The 20,935-nt window shown below is 43.6% G+C and overlaps 1 protein-coding gene across 1 annotated transcript in view; it reads right to left on the bottom strand.

Annotated features, from left to right (window-relative positions):
* CFAP47 (cilia and flagella associated protein 47) overlaps positions 1-12,609 on the bottom strand; it is a gene marked incomplete at both ends in the record, with an annotated part of 517,322 nt that extends 504,713 nt beyond the window's left edge. The window contains 2 exons of the mRNA XM_080652339.1: positions 6,830-6,981; positions 12,418-12,609. Coding sequence (XP_080508465.1) covers positions 6,830-6,981; positions 12,418-12,609 — 344 coding nt within the window. The remainder of the gene's footprint in view (positions 1-6,829; positions 6,982-12,417) is intronic.
* Positions 12,610-20,935: the final 8,326 nt, after the last annotated feature.

Below are 20,935 nucleotides of genomic sequence, written 5' to 3'. Positions count from 1 at the left end.
CCCTGGCCAGTATGGCTCCGTTGGTTGGAGTGTCATGTCATGCAGCAAAAGGTTGCAGATTCAATTCCCAATCAGGGCACATAGGAGAGGCAACCAATCAATGTTTCTCTCTCTCCTTTTCCCTTCTTCTCTCCCTAAAAATAAAATAAGGTAATACATTAGGATAGGATGCAAATGGGAGAAATGGAATGGAAATACAAATTTGAAGAGAAAATGTGAGATAAAATTTTCAACAATTTACAAATTACTGTTGTTTCCAATTTTACTGGACACATCTGAAAGAGGCATGTAGAATATTTTATAGAACACTAGAGGCCCGGTGCACTAAAATTCATGCACTTGGGGGGGAGGGCCCCTCAGCCTGGCCTGCACCCTCTCACAATCCGGGACCCCTCGAGTAGGGTCCCTAGGCCTGGCCTTAGATCAAGGCCTATCAGGGCTTTCCTTCCCCAGGCTGCAGGCAGTTGGCCCCACCCCTGCTGCTGCCACTGCTTACCATCTGTGCAGTGCTGCCCCCCCTCCCCTGCCACCGGTGGCCTCCCTCTGCAGGCAACAGGCTGGGGTGCAATGGCTTGGCTGGCCTGGGCCTCCCTCTTTCTTTGCTGGGGGGCAGGGCCAGCCCTGCGTTGGGCCATCTGCCTACCTGATTGCCCCTAACCGCTGGTATGCCTACCTGATCACCACTAAGCACTCTGCCTGCCTGCCTGATTGCCCCTAACTGCTTGCTTGAGGGTGGGGCCAGCCTGGCAAGGGGCCGTCTGCCTACCTGATCACCCCTAACTGCTGGTCTGCCTACCTGATCACCCCTAACCACTGGTCTGCCTACCTGATCACCCCTAACCGCTGGTCTGCCTACCTGATCACCCCTAACCTCTCTGCCTGCCTGCTTGATTGCCCCTTACCACTTGCTTGGGGGAAGAGCCAACACTGACTTCTGGTTGGTCAGCCTCCCATGGTTACTGGTCATTACAACCCAGGGTTTTTATATATTAGGATTTTTTTATATACTTACATGGTTACTGGTCATTACAACCCAGGGTTTTTATATATTAGGATTTTTTTATATACTTACATCTTTGCAAGTATTGAACTCATAATGAAAAACCTTTGAAATTTTTTAAATATGCAAGAGGGACATAGTTTTTAGGAATACATGAAAAAAAAAAAGGGTTCAAAGTCACTGATTATATCATTTCTCTACTGGAGCACTTTGGGAACACCAGATAATACAAACATCTGATTTCCAGACCAGAACATTTTTCCATGTTCCTCCTCACTAAATAGAACTATAAACGCTAAAGATGGTGCAAGAGGCAAGCAAAGGAGAATAGTGCAAGTTGGTGAGAAGGTAGAATTGGCTGGTTTGGGACTGAGGATTGGAGGAAAAACATGAAAATCCAAGTTAAAGCTCTGATATTGAAATGGTGAAAATTAAAAAGCATTGACAGCAACAAATACCAGTGAAGATGCAGAAAAACAGGTTACTCATATATTGTTCACTGAAATGTAAAATGATACAGTCAGTCTGAAAAACAATTTGCAATTTATTTTTAAACTAAACATGCAACTACCAAATGACCTAGCACAGTGGTTGGCAAACTGTGGCTCTGTTGACTAATGAGTTTGCCCACCACTGGACTAGACTAAATGTTACCGTGTAGTTGGAAGCTGTGAGGATTAGGCAATTGTGGCATATTGTGTGCAAAGAGGTAAAGGGTAGTATATGACAGTGGTCGGCAAACTCATTAGTCAACAGAGCAGCAAACTGCAGCTCATGAGCCGCATGTGGCTCGCAAGCCGCGGTTTGCCGACCACTGACTTAGCATATGAAAATGAAAATTTATTTTCACATAAAACTTGTACATGAATGTTCATAGCAGTTTTATTTGTAATAGCCAAAAATTGGAATCAGCCCTAAAACATTTCAACAGGTTAATGGTTAATCAGTGGTATACTAATACCATGTATTAGTACTCAAGAATAAAAAGGAGAACCAAGATGGTGGTGTAGGTAAATGGCAGTACTTGCCAGTTCCTACAACCACATCAAAATTACAAGTACTAAATTACAGAACAACCATCATTCAGAACTACCTGAAAGCTGACTGAATGGAAGTCCTACAACAAGAGAAATAAAGAAGAAAGCACATGGAGACTGGTAGGAGGGACAGAGGCATGGAATGGGCTGGTCTGACACCCACATGTGGTGTTTTGGTGGTTGTTTTTTTTTTAATTGGGAGGGATATCTCAGCTGTGAAGGCCTCCTGTGAGGAGCAAGGGGTCAAAGCCCCACACCAGAGCCCCAGCCCAGGGTTCCAGAACTTGGGAGAGAAATCTCCACAACTTTGGGCTGTAAAAACCAGCAGGGATTATAGCTGAGTGATAAGGGGGCTGCTAAAGACCCAGGCAGTTCCCCTTAAAGGGCCAGTGCATGAACTTACACAGAATCACTCCTCCTGAGATCCAGTGCTGGGGTAGCGGCTTGGGGGTATCCAGTGACTTACAGGTAGGAACTGGATTGTCTGGCATCAGAGCAAGAACTTGGGAGTGGCATTCTTCCAGACAGGCATGCTAGCAGAGGTCACTGTTTCTATGCTGTGACCTCCCCCGCCACAGAGCTGACTGGCAGCCATATCTCAGTTTCAATCATCCTGGCTCACACTGTTCACTTCACCCTGAGACCCCCAACCCCATCCAATTTGAAGCCCCACTCAAGCTATTTGCAGCAACTTTTCCATATGAACAGCCTATCCTGGCTCAGGCTTCAGACTTTCCTAAAATCTCTCAAACAAACAACAGCTGCTGTCAGTGTGCCCCATAACTCTCAATAAGAGACCCAAGCCCAGGCACTAGCAGCAGCCTGCCTTGCTTCACAGCTTGGCCTAGTCAGGGCATTTCCAAGCCTGACACAAGTAGCAGCCATCTGCAGATCACTCTGTAGCTCCTACTGGGTGGCCAGAGGCAGTTTCTGACTTTGCACCTCTCGGGAGGCCCCAGAGCCAGTGCACCCAGTGGATAGCTTCAGACCATACCAGATTACAACTCTAGACATCCATGAGTGACACACTCAAGGGGCAGACTCAGTGAGCACCAAAGCCCCATTGAAGCAAGTCCTACTCCATAGGGGTGTCTCCTTCACAACAGCTCTTCCAATGTAACCAAAGATAGTCCTCACAGCCCATTGGCCTGAAGGCCAATTCCTCCCAGTGACACCAACAGTAATCAAGGCTCAACTAAAATAAGACTGTGCACACAGCCCACATAGGGGCATACATATAATGCCTAGCTCAGGTGACTGGGGAAGCTGAGCCATTGGGCCCTAAAGGACACCTACTATACAAGAGCACTCTACCAATTCCAGGAAACATAGCAGCTCCAAGTGCTATGAATACATAAAACAAACACAGGGAAACAGCCAAAATGTGGAAACAAAGAAACATGTCACAAATAAAAGAACAGAGGAAAATTCCAGAAAAAAAAAAACTAAGTGAAATGAAAGGAAACAAACTACTAGACACAGAGTTCAAAACAATGGTTATAAGAATGATCATGGATTTTAATGAGAACTTCAAGGGACTTAGTGAGACTTTCAAGGATCTCAGTGATAATTTCAAAGACATGAAAAAGGACTAGTCAGAAAATAAGCATACAGTAACTACTAGCAAAATAAATAATAATTTACAGGGATTTGACATTAGAGTAGAGGATTCTGAGAATCACATAAACTATTTGGAATATAAGGAAGCAAAAAACACCCAATCAGAAAAAAAAAAAGAAAAAAGTATACAAATATATGAAGATAATATAAGGAAACGCTGGGACAAATTCAAGCATACCAACATTTGCATTATGGCAGTGCCAGAAGAAGAAGAGAGACAAGATATTGAAAACCTATTTAAAGAAATAATAACAGAAAACTTCCCCTCCCTGGTAAAAGAAATAGACTTACAAGTACAGGAAGTGTAGAGAGTCCCAAACAAGAGGAACCCACAGAGACCCACACCAAGACACATCATAATGAAAATGCCAAGGGTTAAAGACAAAGGGAGAATCCTAAAAGCATCAAGGGAAGAGCAGTTAGTTACCTACAAGGTAGCACCCATATGACTGTCAGCTTATTTCTCAACAGAAACTTTGTTGGCCAGAAAGGTGTGGCAAAAAATATTCAAAGAGATGAATAGCAAGGACCTACAACCAAGAGTACTCTACCCAGCAAAGCTATTGTTTACATTTGAAGGTCAGATGAAGAGCTTTCCAGACAAGAAAAAGAGCTTTCCAGACAAGAAAAAGCTATAGGAACTCATCACCACCAAACCAGTATTACCTGAAATGTTAAAGTGAATTCTTTAAGAAGAGAAAGAGGAAGAGGGAAAAGGAGAAGAAGAACCAAAACCGGTTTGGCTCAGTGGATAGAGTGTCGGCCTGCAGACTAAAGGGTCCCAGGTTCGATTCCAATCAAGGGCATGTACCTTGGTTGTGGGCACATCCTCAGTGGGAGGTGTGCAGGAGGCAGCTGATCGATGTTTCTCTCTCATCGATGTTTCTAGCTCTCTATCCCTCTCCCTTCCTCTCTGTAAAATATCAATAAAATATATTTTAAAAAAAAGAAGAGATAAAAAATATGAACAAAATGGCAATAAATACATATATCTCAACAATTGAATCTAAAAATCAAAACAAATGAACAAGGAATCTAATGAACTAAATAAACTGATGAATAAAATAGAACCAGAGGCATGGAAACATGAACAGACTGATAAACATCAGAGGGAAGAGTGGAAGGGGTGTGGGAAGAGATTAACCAAATAACGTATATGTATATATTCATCACCTATGGACACAGACCAACGGGTGGCGAAGGCCTGGGGTGGGGCAGGAACCAGGTGGGGGGAACAATGGGAGTAAAAAGGGGGATATCTGTAATACTCTCAACAATAAAGATTTTTTAAAAGAATAAACAGAGGCAAGCTATTGATATACTCCACAACTTGGTTGCATCTCCAGGGAATTTTGCTGTGAAAAAAAGTCAATCCCAAAAGTTATATAACATATTTGAGACAAAAAAAAAACAACATTAGAAATGGAAGACAGATTAGAGGTTTCCAGTTGAGGGATGGTGCTTGTGAGGCAGAAGGGAATTGGGTGTGGTTATAAAAAGTAACAGGAGGAGGCCCTAGCCGGTTTTGCTCAGTGGTTAGAGTGTTGGCCTGAGCTGTCAAGGGTCTTGGGTTTGATTATTGGTCAAGGGCACATACCTGGGTTGCAGGTTCAATCCCTGACTACAGTCAGGGCATGTGGAGGAGGCAACCAATCGATGGGTATCTTTCACATAAATGTCTCTCTCTCTCTCCTCTCCTCCCTCCCTCCCTTCCACTCTCTAAAAATCAATGGAAAAATATATCCTTGGGTGAGGATTAACAATTTTTTTAAGTAAAAGGAGATATCCTTGTGGTATTGGAACTACTCAGTATCTTGACAGTGGTAGTAGATATAAGATCCATCACTGTTAAGAAAAATTGTATAGAATTTAAAAGCTCATACACACACACACACACAGGAGTTTAAGTCAAGCTGTGGCAATCTGAATACAGTAGGTAGATTGTTCGATGTAAATTTTCTAGTTGTGGTATTATCTTATTGTTTTGCAAAATGTTACCATTGGGGGAAACTGGGGGAAATGCATGAGGAATTATTTCTTATAATTGCATATGAATCTTCAATCAACTGCATTTTTTTTAAAAAAATAGAAATATAGCAGCAAGCTCGCCCACTACTTCTCCCTTCAGCACTGTCCATTACACTTTAAGGGAGCAGCACTGTCCTTACATTGCAACTCTGGTGAGCAGCTGGCCTCTGATGAGAGAGGGAATGCTATGGGAATAAGATAAAATCCGTTTTCAAAGGCAGAAGTGTCTTCAACACTTCTCTCCATATACAGCACAAGCAAGCAAATTTGAATGCTAGTCATAGATATGTCAATATGCAGAATGGACCCAAAATGGCCCTACTTAAAATAAAATGCAAAATGTAAATTAAATATTTGTAATAGGTTAATAGCTTGTCTGTTTTCTAATGTGTATCGACTGTTTGATTCCTATGCAGAATGGGTTGATATGCAAAATCAGAAATTCCCAACAACACAGAGAACCAAAATAATTGCAGATCTAAATTTGGTTTAGAAAAATACAGAAACACAAGGAAAAAAATAAAATTGCATATGTCTAATACCAATATCATATTAATATTTCAATATTAATTCTGCAGCTGGTAGACAAATACAGCTTTCTTTTCTCTTCTTCTTCTTTTTTACATATTTTTGTTGATTTCAGAGAGGAAGGAAGAGGGAGAGAGAGAATCATCAATGATGAGAGAGAATCAGTGATCGGCTGCCTCCTGCACGCCCCCAACTGGAGATGGAGCCCACAACCCAGGCATATACCCTGACCAGGAATTGAACCTAAGACCTCCTGGTTCATAGGTCAATGCTCAACCACTGTGTACAACCGCCAGGCTAGAGCTTTCTTTACTAAATCTTTCTGTCTATAGGTACCAAAAAATATAGGGAAAATAAAATAGGATGTGAGATCAAGAAAAAAAGAATACATGCAATTGTTGAATGTTTTTAAGTTATCTTAATAAAAATATACCAGCAAACTAGTCATTTGTTTTAAACCACAATTTGCTAAACATTTGTCCTGTAAGTTCAGCTGTAAGGAAACTATAAATACAACAAGCCCTTTTAGTCAGGGAATATAACGAATATTACTTTGACCTTAATTTTTATTTGAAAAGTGTTCAAAATGTCAGTATGAAATGTGAAGCATACATACCCAATAAGAGGAATCTCTACTGCTTTGTTTCCTACTGCAATATGTAGTTGGTCAGAAATATCTTCATTTTTATTAGGATGATATTCCACCATAGCTGTCATCTGAAGTCCAGAAGCAATTTCTTTATCCACACTTGGAAAAACCAGTTTGAACTTCAATGGGAGAAAAAAAATCAAATTACATGTCTTAACTCCTAATAAGGAATAATGTGAGCAACTATAGTTAGGGGTATACATTATTTCAATAGCTATATCAAGTCACTAGAGGTTCAGTGCAGGACTGCACTGGGGGGCTGAGCGGGGGAAGGGGGGGGGTCCCTCAGCCCAGCTTCTGGCTGAGCAGCACTCCCCCTGTGGGAGCACACTGACCACCAGGGGGCAGCTCCTGCATTGAGGTTCTGCCCCTGGTGGTCAGTGCATGTCATAGCGACTGGTCGTTCTGCGGTTTAGTCGATTTGCATATTAGGGTTTTATTATATAGGATAGGTAATATTGCTGCCCTAAAGGCAAAGACTTACTGACTATATTTATACCTTTCAGATTCTAGATCCTTCCAATATGCTTTTAACAGTTTGACAATTGAAAATGGCAATACAGTCAGTTGATAAATATGTAAATACTGACAAGTACTTAAATATAGAAAAATAGGAAAAGCAATCTAATAAAAATGTTGCTCAATCATGTATGCATATATAACACATACATGTATACATATATACACATGCATACATATATACATTCACACATACATATAGAATTTTATATATTAGTACTTTCCACATGGGAATTCCAACTTCATAATTTGGAGGAAATGTAAAAAAGAAATATGCCAAAGGAGAAAAAAACACTTTTGTTTTTTTCAAATATTTCCTAGACTCCAGTAAAAAAAATTAAGGGGCAAAGAGAACTGCTATCTATTGAGCACGTATAATAGATCAAGCATTCTACATTTCAATGCACTTCTATAGTCCTGTAAGGCTGATATTATGGCTCCCAGCATATGGATGAGGAAACTGGAACCTGTAGAGTGAAATGACTGTCTAAGGTCACTCAGGCAGTGAGGATTCAAAACACACATGTATCTGCATCTAAAACTTAAGCTCTTTCCCCAAAACTAGACAGAGTCCCTCTCATGAATGCATAATCTCTTTAAGGAAGCAGACTAAATGCCCTTTGAAAGTTAAATAATGTAAGCAAGGGACTGATTAAGTATCATATGAGTGATGCAGATTTCATAAGTATCATGAAAATCCTCAAGAGAACATGATTACTGCAGGCTAGGAAGAAGTGCAGTTGGCCTAGGCTTAGAGATGGATGCAAAAGGTAGAGAAGAAGCAAGAAAGTTGCTCCCTGTGGGGACAGGAATATTTCAGACACAAACAGAGAAAAGAATAAACAAAATAATCTCTCTGCAGGCAGCTAATAAGATAGCCTAGCTGGGCAAAGAGCTTTGATCAGTAGCGATGGAAGTCCTGTTGAAATGAATTATTCAGGGCTTTCAATGCCAGGTAGTTTAAGCAGTGCTTTATAGCCATGAATGAGGGATATAGAGCGCCGGAGAGATGTGTTGATAACCACTGGTCGGAAAGCATCATACAGCCAGCAAACAATGATTTGATTCCTCATAACTACCATACTCCAACTCTCAACACTCCTGCAATTAGAAAACAATAAATTGTCCCCCATATAGGCCTTTGGGTGCTGGCAGTCCACAGATCAGGGTTGACTCTCTTCCCTAAAAGAAACTGTATCTTCAAGAAGGGAAACCAGGGCTTCAGCTAGTAGTTGCTGAGTACTTTGAGTGGTGTGAAAAGGCATGTAAGGCATCCCCCTGCTCTTAGAAGCTTCTGAACTTACCATTAAGGGAAAATTAAGATTTGGGGCCGATGGCGGTGGGGAGGGTGCTGGGAGGAGGGACCGCAGGAGGTTGGCCAGCCGTGGGAGGTTGGCTGTGGGAGTGTACTGAACACCAGGGGGCAGCTCCTGCGTTGAGCATCTGTCCCCTTATTGTCAGTGTGCATCATAGCAAGCATTCGACTGGTCATTCGGTCACTTAGGCTTTTATATATATAGGTACTTGTTAGAGAAAATGAGAATTCACATTGACCCTTAAAAATGGGTGGAATTTGGAAAGGGGTGATTCTTACAGGAGGGGGAATGAAAACATGGGTCAAAAATAAAATTAAAAAGTTTGAGGCATGTAAGTAAGGGGACAAGTATAAGTAAAACTGGCTTGACTAAACCAGAAGCAACACAAGTCAGGACTGTGTTGTCAAAAGTGTGTCTTCTTTATTTTTTACCAGCAACCCATAGTAGATGGTATATAGCACTTCATATGGCACATAGTAGATACTCACTACATAGACAATGCACAATCTTGAGCCCGGTTAGAAAACAAGTACCACCATGTGTTAGAACCATTTTCTAATGATGATGATAATGGTGACAACAATGCTCTCTACATAGAAGCTTATTTTTCCTTTAACCTCCAAGACAGTGAATGCATTTTTTGCTAATCTACCTCTTCCCCACTTCCCATTATACCTATGAAGGATCTGGAATACATATCATAGTCCTGCAACAAAGATAAATTCACAATGTAATGGGCTCATAGCTTTGGCCTCCAACCAGGTAAGCCTGTCTGACCATTCTGTTGTCAATGACAAGACCTGTGGTTTAAATAGTTTTTCTCTTTAATTCTAAATACAAACCAAAAGAAAATAAATAATGTCATTGTTCTATCTGCATAAAAACTAGGAGACATCCATAATATAGTGTTTGCCCACCTCTGGGATTACTGTCAGCTTGAGGTTTAAAAGAAAGTATTTTCAGATATACATTTAATTGTTCAATAAATATGTAATAAGGTAGTGAAATAATAAACTTTCCCCCTAATTATATAGTAATAGAGGCCCGGTGCACGAAATTCATGCACGGGGGGTGGGGATGTGTCCCTCAGCCCAGGCTACACCCTCTTCAATCTGGGACCCCGAGAGGGATGTCCGACTGCCCGTTTAGGCCCGATCCTACTGGGATCAGGCCTAAACGGGCAGTCGGACATCCCTCTCACAATCCAGGACTGCTGGCTCCCAACTGCTCACCTGCCTGCCTTCCTGATTGCCCCTAACCGCTTCTGCCTGCCAGCCTGATGACCCCCTAACCACTCCCCTGCCAGCCTGATTGATGCCTAACTGCTCCCCTGCCAGCCTGTTTTCCCCTAACTGCCCTCCCCTGCAGGCCTGGTCACCCCTAACTGCCCTCCCCTGCAGGCCTGGTCCCCCCAACTGCTCTCCCCTGCAGGCCTGGGTCCCTCCCAACTGCCTTTCCCTGCAGGCCTGGTCACCCCCAACTTCCCTCCTCTGCCGGCTTGGTCACCCCTAACTGCCCTCCCCTGCAGGCTTGATCGCCCCCAATTGCCCTACCTTGCAGGCCTGGTCCCTCCCAACTGCCCTCCCCTGCTGGCCTGATCGCCCACAACTGCCCTCCCTTGCAGGCCTGGTCCCTCCCAACTGCCCATCTTGTGGTGGCCATCTTGTGTCCACATGGGGGCAGGATCTTTGACCACATGGGGGCAGCCATCTTGTGTGTTGGAGTGATGGTCAATCTGCATATTACTCTTTTATTAGATAGGCTAGAGGCCTGGTGCATGGGTGGGGGCCAGCTGGTTTGCCCTGAAGGGTATCCCGGATCAGGGTGGAGGTTCCCTTGCGGGTGGGGCGGGCTGGGCAAGGGGCCTGTGGTGGTTTGCAGGCCGGCCACGCCCCCTGGTGACCCAAGCGGAGGCCCTGGTATCTGGGGTTTATTTATCTTCTACAATTGAAACTTTGTAGCCTGGAACAGAGCCAAGTCTTCTGCTTGCTCTGTGATGGCAGCCATTTCTGTTGGGATTTATGTATCTTCTATAATTGAAACTTTGTAGCCTTAAGCAGAGGCCTGGGCCGGCCAGGGTGTGCGGAAAGCTTGGCTTCCTCCAGCGCCAGGGGCAACCCTAGCCTCCTGCTCTTTCCAGCTCCGTGGCTGCCGCCATTTCTGTTTGGATTTATGTATCCTCTATCATTGAAACTTTGTAGCCTTGAGTGGAGGCCTAGGCCGGCAAGGGCAAGCGGAAAGCTTGGCTTCCTCCATTGCCGGGGAAACCCAAGCCTCCCTCCTGCTCTCTGTGGCCGTAGCCATCTTGGTTGGGTTTATTTGCATATTTGCTCCTGATTGGCTGGTGGGCATGGCTTGTGGGCGTGGCTTGTGGGTGTAGCAGAGTGATGGTTAATTCGCATATTACTCTTTTATTAGATAGGATTGGGAGGAATCAGGTACTTTTTTATTTAATGAGCAACTAATAGTTGCTTGTGATGTCCTATTACAAAATAAACACATTACTATTATTAAAACATGCAAAATGCAAAAATGAAGAATGTGTGATTTCATTTATATGAAACTCAAGAACAGGCAAAACTAATCTATGGTGTTAGAAATCAGTATAGTGGTCATCTCCATGGGGTAATTACTCCAGGTACTGTAGGAAACCTTCTAGAGTACTAGAAATATTTTATGATTTGATCCAAGTGGGAGCTACATGGGCATATACATATATATAAATTCATCAGGACTTACTTTCAAGATTTGGGCACTTTAGTGTAGATAAATAGTACATCAAGGTTTTAAAAGTGTAAAAGGTAGACTATGAAAGTCCTGTTTCTTATTGCCCACCTAATCACTGTGGTACATTTTTCTATGTATATGCAAACAAATACATGTAAGCTTAACAACAAAATCAGATACCTTTCCATTTCTGTATATATAAGTCCAGCTAAATTCAATACTATTAACCATTAGGAATATCCCATGGAAAAAAATCAGTTATTTATCACGTACATAACAAAAATTCTTATTCACCTTTTCTATATCAAAAGTATCCCTGATAATGGGTGATTATAGTAAACTAATAACCATCCATTCATTCTCTAAAATAACAGTGAGATAGAGATGAAATTCTGTCAACTTTTAGGTCAAAAGATGGGTACAACCTCTCAGAATATTTATTTTGCTGATGATTAGACCTTTATTGACACCTTGTGAGTTTCTAAGTCCTCTGAGGGCAGGACTATGTCCATCTTGCATTCCACACACCTACTGCCTATTATATAGTAGGTGCTCAACAAATATTTCTTAAAATGTGAATAATAAACCTTCCCACTATCCTATAATATTTGGAGTAGTCAGGCACTTTATAGTTCAAAGGTTTGTCGTCATAATTCTACAGTATTATGAGGCATAGATTCTGTGCTAAGCGGAGACAGACATGGAACCCCCTTCCCTTCTTTCCAAGTCCAGAATGAAGAAATTGGGAGTCTACATTGAATTTCCCCACTCTGGGTCCCAACCCTCAGTAAATGGATAAACAAACAAACAAACAAAGGCGAGCGCACAAACTTAGAGAAACCTAAATCACCGCTCCCCAGGAAGCCCAATCCTGCTCCCTATCCCTATAGGAGCCAGGTGCCTACTCCCCAGGACAAAGTAGGTGCCCAAGTGAGGAGGCAATCTCAGCCCAGTCTTCCAAGGTCCTGGTCAGAGCAATCCTAGGTATGTTACCTGTGGTTTGACTGGCTCCAGAAACCGGATCTTCTGGTTGCTGCGGCCAAGATTGTGGACAGTAATTGATTGGCGGTACACTTTCCCCGCCGTCGTGTCCCGAAACTTCAGCTCCACCGGAGTCACCCGCAGTTGCAACTCCTTCGGAGTCTCCACTTCTCGAGGGATCAGGGAGCCCCTTGGCGTGTACATGTCTGCCCTCTAAGTAGCCCGCCAACGGTTATGGACTTGATCCGCCTAGTACTAGCGTCCACGCCGTCGCTAGGCAACCATCAGAAGCCTCGCGAGCCTGAAAGTAGGCGTCGCTCTAGCTGCGCGAGATTTGGCGATTCAAATGAAGAAAGCAGGCATCCGGCTAGAGAACCCCGGGATCACAGGTGTCATCGGAATAGTTGGAAAACATGCCACAGAAGCCCAAATCCCAGACATTTCACTTTGCCATGGCCTGGCGGAATTTTAAGATGGCATTGGCGGGGGGGGGGGGGGGGGCGGGGGGGGGGGCGTTTTCCCTGGACCCTTCTCAAGACTAAGCCTAAAGAGCAGTGGAACTGAGGGGCCCACAGGGTCTATTAAAGCTTCAAGATACAACAGTAATGTAAGAATTCAATGGAAAAATAGTCAGGCCCTCCTAGGGGTCCTACTAGCCTTTAGGCTAACGTTTCTAAAAAATCTAATAGCAAAACCTGTTTGTCTTTTGTTAAAATGCAGATTGTTTCAGTAGAACTGGGGCAGGGCCTACGAATTTTTATTAGTAATAAGGTTCCAGGTGATTCCAATTTTGCAGGTGCAGGGACCACACAATGAGTATAGAGGTTTCAGGAACTTTGTTAACTACTCTTGTTTCTTCATGTGTGAAACCAAGCTGCTGCTCAGAAGACTGAGATCAAACATCTTCATAGCTAGATGAGCACCTTTCCAACAGGCCAAGATTCCAACTGCCCAGTCCCTGCTCTCTCCTCATCCTCATCTGCAGTGATGGTCTTAGGGTTTCAAAACATATTAGGTGAGTGGTATTTCCCTACCTTAAACCAACTACTTTATTTTTATTTTTATTGATTTTAAAGAGAGAGGAAGGGAAAGGGAGAGATAGAAACATCTATGAGAGAGAAACATCCATTGGCTGCCTCCTGCACGCCCCCTACTGGGGATCCCAGCCTGCAATCCATACACGTTCCCTGACCAGGAATGGAGCCCTGACCTCCTGGTTCATAGGTCAATGCTCAACCACTGAGCAACACTAGCCAGTCTTAAATCTGCTTCTTATCATAACTGTATCACACTTCTACAGACCTTTAATAATTTGGAGGCAAGTACTGGAGAAATTGCTTTTCTTTTGTTTCTTATTTTAAAAACTATACGGAAATCCCCATTTTCCCTATAGTTTTTAAAAGAAAACTATAGTATTTTAGTACTTTCATTTTCTCCTTGCAACTGCACTTGATTTTTACTCTGAGGGGACTGGCCTTTCCATCTGCCAGCCAAACAGTTACTCATCCTTCAAAACCTAAATATCATTTTGAAACTTTTCGCACAACTGTTTTACAAGATTCTCACAGTATCAAGATGATAAATAAATTACTTCATTTTAAAGTTGCCCTGAATATAAAGACTAGTTGGAGAATTTCTTGGAATTGTAGTTGTCAATAGTTGAAAATAGAAGTAGTGGTGTTAATGATTACTATTTGCAAAATCTTATGCATTGATACATTAAAAGCATCTGCATCATTTTCAGAACTCTATATATTTTGGCATTACAAGTGGGAACTTAGCTGGATATTTATTCTAATCACTGCTATGATATTGTTAGGGGCAAAAATAGAATAGTGGGGGCTAGATGTAGTTATAAGAAACTAGAGGCCCGGTGCACGAAATTCGTGCAGGGGGGGGGGTGTCCCTCAGCCCAGCCTGCACCCTCTCCAATCTGGGACCCCTCGAGGGATGTCCGACTGCCCGTTTAGGCCCGATCCCACTGGGCAGTCGGGCATCCTCTCACAATCCAGGACATATTAATCATGCTCTGTTAACTATGATTGTTCTGTTCTGGTTAAAGAAAGCACATTCTGACCTGGCCCCAGGACATGGGAGTTAACCTCAGAATGTGGTCCATTCTTCTTTTCTGAGAATTGCCTGTCTTCATAGAAAGATTAACAACCTTGTTGCCGACACAATCTGGTCCCTGAGGCACCCGCCCTTTGGGACCCCCAGGCCTATTGCCTGTAACCTGTAACTATTAGACCTTGTATACCTTGCCTACTTCCCCATGCCTGTAATTCCTACTTTCCCATCTAATCTTTGTCCTTCTACCCAATATAAGCAACTGGTTTATGCTTGGGAGGTTAGGGGGTGGGGCAAGGAGGGGGCAGCAGGGAGGGGGCAGGGAGGGGGAGGGCAGGGAGGGCAGATTTTCGTGGATGACCTGCCGCTCTCCCATGCCGCTGGCATTATTGGAATAAACACTCATACATGATTCAACCCTGTCTCTGCTTAATTGGCTCAAGTAGTGACAGGCATCCCAGACCCATTCACTGTCCGGTTTCAATATCATAATACAAAGCCGGTCCATGTCCTTAAGCCCCTATACAGGGCAATTTTATAGTGCTGAAAGGGTAACAGCTGCCCAAGAAACTTGACTAACCAAAGCCACTGTCCATGCAAAGTCCTCCTGTAAAAATTGGAAACTCCAAAGAGGTTTCAAAATTGTCTTCTGTCCACTCTCAAGAAGACTGGCCCAAGTCTGGCTTCTATCTATGTAGACTCTAAAGATATAGTGGTTTAAATAAAATAGAGAACAATTTTGTTTCCCTGTTCTATTGGTACTGTCATCAACTAAAAAAAGGTTCAACATAGATCTCTCCCAGTTCACCAAGCCTAAAGCTAAAACCACTGCCCATAGTAAATATAGTTAAGCCTCCTTGATTTGTTGCTGGCATTTTATTGTTATTGTTGCAGGCATTTATCTACTCTAAGTGTAAATTTTAAATGAAGTTGAAGGGAAGCAGAGTATGCCACCCCAAAACATGCCTTTTGGGATTTTGATTATTTTAAGCTAGTTATTTTAAGAAACAAAAGACTCAGGAAGAAATTTTGGGCCTCCCCCATTTACCTGCTTAAAGGAATTCAGATTGAAAAATCTGCTTAAAGAAAAAGAGCTTTAACCTTCCTATATGATAAAGAGGGAATATGCAAATTGACCATCACTACGCCACAAAGATGGAGGTGCCCACAGCAGAGGTGGGGGAGGTTTCCATAACACAAGATGGCTGCATCCACAGCAGAGGTGCAGTTCCCATAACGAGCCTTAACGAGCAATCAGCAGGGACCTGCAGCTGCGCCTCCCACCCTGCCCGAGTGGGGTTTGACAGGGGACCTCAGGCCATGCCCCCCACCCAGGAGGGCTTGACAGGAGACCTCAGGCCACGCCCCCCACATGGCGCCAGGCTGGGGGACCTCAGGCCATGCCCCCTGCCTTGGCGCCAGGTTGGGGGACCTCATGCTGCAGCACCCGCCTAGCAGGGCTTGACGGGGAACCTCAGAGCACGCCCCTGCCCCGGTGCCAGGCCAGGCGACCTGAGGCTGCAACCCCCACCCAGCAGGGCTTGATGGGGGACATCAAGGTGTGCCCCAGCCCCAGCACCAGGCCGTGGGACCTCAGCCTGCTCCCCTCACCCCAGGCCAGGGTCCTCAGGCCACACGCCCTGCCCAGTGAGGCTTGAAGCGGGACCTGAGGCTGCGCCTCCCCCCCAGCGCCAGGCCAGGGGCTGCATCCCATGCCTGGTGAGGCTTGACGGGGGACCTCAAGGTGCGCCCCCAGCCCAAGCTGGGAACCTCAGGCTCTGCCCCCCACCTTGGCTCTGGGCCAGGGGACCTGAGGCTGCACCCCTCGCACAGCGGCACTTGACAAGGGTGGGACTGGCTGGGTCTGGATCTAGCCCAATGGGGGGCACAGCCAGGTCTGGGTCTTGTACTATTTTGAGGCACACGTGTTTGGGCAGGGACTTGACTCTGGGTCCCGTGGTGCACCCCAGACTCTGACAGGAAGAAGATTTTCATATACATTTTACTAATTTTCTTTCATCTCTGACACTTCTATTATAGAGAAAGGGCAAATAGCAGTATTAAAATATTTCCTCCAATTAATCCCCTTTTAATGTGCACAAATTTGTGTGCTGGGCCTCTAGTAGCATAATATAAATGAAGTGTGGTAGACAGGAACCAGTAAAGTTTGTTTGTTGAACTTCCCTTTGTGCCCCATTGTTCTGGGTGGCCCAGCAAGAATTTGTTTATCAGAAGTTTGATCTTTTTTTTTATTATACACTGAGTGGCCAGATTATTATGATCTCTGAACACATAATAATCTGGCCACTCAGTGTATATCCTATATAATAAAAGGCTAATATGCAAATTGTCCCCTTGACCAGGAGTTTGACCAGCAGGCAGGCCCTCCAACCACCCATGTCCCCTCCCCCTGACCAGGCTGGCCAGACCCCACCCATGCACGAATTCATGCACCGGACCTCTAAAACATAATATATATATGTTTTTTTTATTATACACTGAGTGGCCAGATTATTATGCGTTCAGAGATCATAATAATCTGGCCACTCAGTGTGTATTTTTAATGATTTTAGAGAGGAAGGGAGAGGGAGAGGGGGATGGAAACATCAATGATGAGAGACTCATTGATTAGCTGCCTCCTGCAGGCCCCACACTGGGGATTAGCCCACAACCCAGGCATGTGCCCTTGACTGGCATCGAACCTGGGACCCTTTAGTGTGCAGGCAGACGCTCTATCCACTGAGCCAAACTGGCCAGGACATCCATCTGCCAGTGAATTGCCCACTTTAGCTTTGAAATCTCAGGCCCCTGCTTCCCTCTCCTTATCCAGAATGGCATATGCACCTCAACTGCCAAAAGTTTCCTCAGGTCTCATATTCTTATGGAACCCCTTATGATCATACATAATAAATGTTCTCCTGTTAATCTGTCTCTTGTTAGTTTGAATGTTAGTCCATCCAGAAGAACTTGGAAAGGTAGAAGGAAAAATAAATTTTTAGACACCTACGAAGTATTATAACTATAGCATCTACATCACTTCTTTACCTCCAAATTCTCCTGTCCAATTTCTATTATGAAATAATGGCCATATAAAGGAATATTTTGGTGAACTGTAAGCTGTTTTTAGCCAAATTTCTATGCATTATTATGTAGTTACTTTAAGGTTGGACAAAAACATACTAATGACAGACAGATATTCTACATAATAGTAATTAAAAAGATAAGTGGTACTTTATACATTTCATTTTTTAAATCTTCTAGAGCAGGGGTGGGCAAACTTTTTGACTTGAGGCTGCAACCCCCACAATGGGTTCTTAAACTGGACCGGAGGGCCGGAACAAAAGCATGGATGGAGTGTTTGTGTGAACTAATATAAATTCAAAGTAAAGGAGCGGAGGGGAGAGCAAGAGAACCCTCCACTCTTTCGGCTCCGTGGGCCAGATAGAACAGCCGAACGGGCCGGATCCGGCCCGCAGGCCGTAGTTTGCCCACAGCTGTTCTAGAGGCTTCATGGAGAAATGTTGAATATGTATCATGGATGAAATGTGTGTTCATCTTTGTTCAGATTTCCAAGGCAACAGAGTTGGCAGGACTTGTGTGTAAAAATCAAAGCAGGCATTCTGACTGGAATAATTATCCTATATGATAAAAGCCTAATATGCTAAGTTCCCAGTCGTCCAGTCGTCTGGTCAAACAATCAAACTGTAACATGCTAATGATACGCTAAGGCCACTCAATCGCTCGCTATGATGTGCACTGACAACCAGGGGGCAGTCATCCAGTTGACCAGTTGCTACGATGTTCACTCACCACCAGGGGGCAGATTCTTCAACTGGTAGGTTAGCTTGCTGCTGGGGTCTGGCCGATCATGACTGAGCAAGACAGGCCGGACATGCCCTGGAACTCTCCTATGGCCCCACCCCCTTGCTAGCCCCGCCCCCAATGGGCCCACATTGGGGTGGGCTGGCTGGACCTCACCTGTGCACAAATTCATGCACCAGGCCTCTAGTATATTATAAATAAGGTTAAGTTTTATTCCTCATTATAATGAAGCTATATACACTGAGTGGCCAGATTATTATGACCACCTGACATTTGTAGGCAAATTAGCCGTACACTGCATCGTATGGGATATGGAAGCCCAAGGCCTGTTCGAACACCTTTGCTGTCTGCAATTAGCAAGATAAAACATCTCCAATTCGCACAGGAACACAAGGATTGGACAGTCGAGCATTGGAAAAAAGTCATGTGATCTGATGAATCACGTTTCCAGTTGCATCATGCAGATGGCAGAGTGAGAATTTTGTGGAAACAGCATGAAAACATGCACCCCACATGCATGAGTACAACCCTTCAAGCTGGTGGGGGGAGTGTTATGGTTTGGGGCATGTTTTCCTGGCATGATTTGGGCCCTTTAATTCATGTGGAACAACGTCTGAATAGCACAACATACCTAAGTATCATTGCTGATCAAGTTCATCCTATCACGTTGATGGCGTATCCCAATGGAGATGGCCTATGAACCAAGAGGTCATGGATCCATGGTTCAATTCCTGGTCAGGGCACATGCCCAGGTTGGGGGCTTGATCCCCAGTGTGGGCCATGCAGGAGGCAGCCAATCAATGATTCTTTCTCATCATTGATGTTTCAATCTCTCTCTCCCTCTCTCTTCCTCTCTGAGCACCAAAGGGTTGCCGGCCAGGTAGGGGCACGAGTGGGAGGCAACCAATTGATGTGTCTCTCTCAAGTCAATGTTTCCCTCTTTCTCTCCCCCTCCCCCTCCCTTCCACTCTATCTAAAAATCAATGGAAAAAATACCCTCACTCCTCGGGTGAGAATTAAAAAGAAAAAGATTTTCAAACATATGTTTGTGTCTATCACTCTATTTTTGTTTTTTGTTTTTTTTAAAAAATATGTTTTTATTAATTTTAGAGAGAGGAAGGGAGAGAGAGAGACATAAAAACATGGACAAGAGAGAAGCATTGCTTGGCTGCCTCCTGCATACCTCCTAATGGGAATCAAGCCCACAACCCAGGCATGTGCCCTGACTGGGAATTGAACTATGACCTCCTAGTTCATGGGTTAATGCTCAATCACTGAACCACACCAGCTGGGCTTATTTTTACTTTTCCAGTGATTGTATTCATCAAATATATTATTATTTTTCTTTATGGCTTCAGAATATTTTAAAGTATTCTTATTTGTTCTTAGAAAGGCTTTCCCTATTCCAAGATCATATAAAACTTCTTCCATGGTTTCTTCTGGTGGTTTTACTATTGTTTTTTTGCAACATTTATATCTTATATCCTTATGAACTTTTTTCTAGTATAAAAGTGAGATTACCTGGGGATCGGACCTAAACCGGCAGTCGGACATTCCTCTCACAATCGTGGACCACTGGCTCCTAATCACTCACCTGCCTGCCTGCCGGGTGACCCCTAACTGCCCCCACTGCCAGCCTTGTCACCCCTAACTGCCACTGCCAGGTTGCCCCCAACTGCACCCCCCACTGACCTGGTCACCCCTAACTGCTCCCCCCTGCCGGCCTGGTCACCCCTAACTGCCCCCTGCTGGCCTGGTCACCCCCAACTGACCCCCCTGCCAGCCTGGTTGCCCCACGCAGCCTGCTTGTTCAGTCGTTTGGTCATCCCTCACTAACCCTCCTGCCGGCCTGGTTGTAGATAGCCATCTTGTGAGGGTGTGGTGGTCAATTTGCATATTACCTCTTTATTATATAGGATATGTGTATATGAAAATAATTTTTTATTATATATATGAAAGTTAATGTAAATGTTATATACTTTCCATTTTGCACTTTTCAGAATATAGCTCAAAAAGAAAAAAATATCTTAGTTTTCCTTATATTTTTTCTGGAAATTTCTTGTTGAGATTCTGTACTTCTATCAAATACATTATCACTTTTTTATACTGATTTACCTTTTCCCCCTCTTTCGTTTGTGTTAATAATTGCACTTCTCTGTTATGGATTTGATATATCTAGGAAACGATTCCAAATTTTATTAATAATAATTAGTATTTTTTTACTTTTCACTCAGATTTTTTTTCACAGTTGCAACATGTCCAACATTTTTGCCACTTCCCTCTGTCCTACATTTACAATTTCATAGTCCTCATTTCTCCCTTAAAGTTTATGCCTTTGCTGGAGCAAAAATTGCCATTTCTATCATTTATTTAAGAGTTCAGTATTTGATTGGTAAACCACATAACACCAGCATTTTAGACTGGGCTAATTTCATAGTATTCTAGTAGGCTTTGTATCAAACTTTATTGGGGTATAAGATATTAATGTTTATTGAGTTATAAAATGTAACCACCATCAAATGAAGACCTGATAAATGGGACCAGTTAAAGGCTGAAATCAATGTGAAAATAGTTCCAAAGTGGTGATTATGAAAGCTACTGTTCATCAAATTATTCAAGAATCTCTCATCCCTCAATTCAT

This window comes from Plecotus auritus (genome assembly GCF_963455305.1).
Source record: "Plecotus auritus genome assembly, chromosome: X".
Lineage (NCBI taxonomy): Eukaryota > Metazoa > Chordata > Mammalia > Chiroptera > Vespertilionidae > Plecotus > Plecotus auritus.
This window is presented reverse-complemented; position numbering and strand designations above follow the sequence as displayed.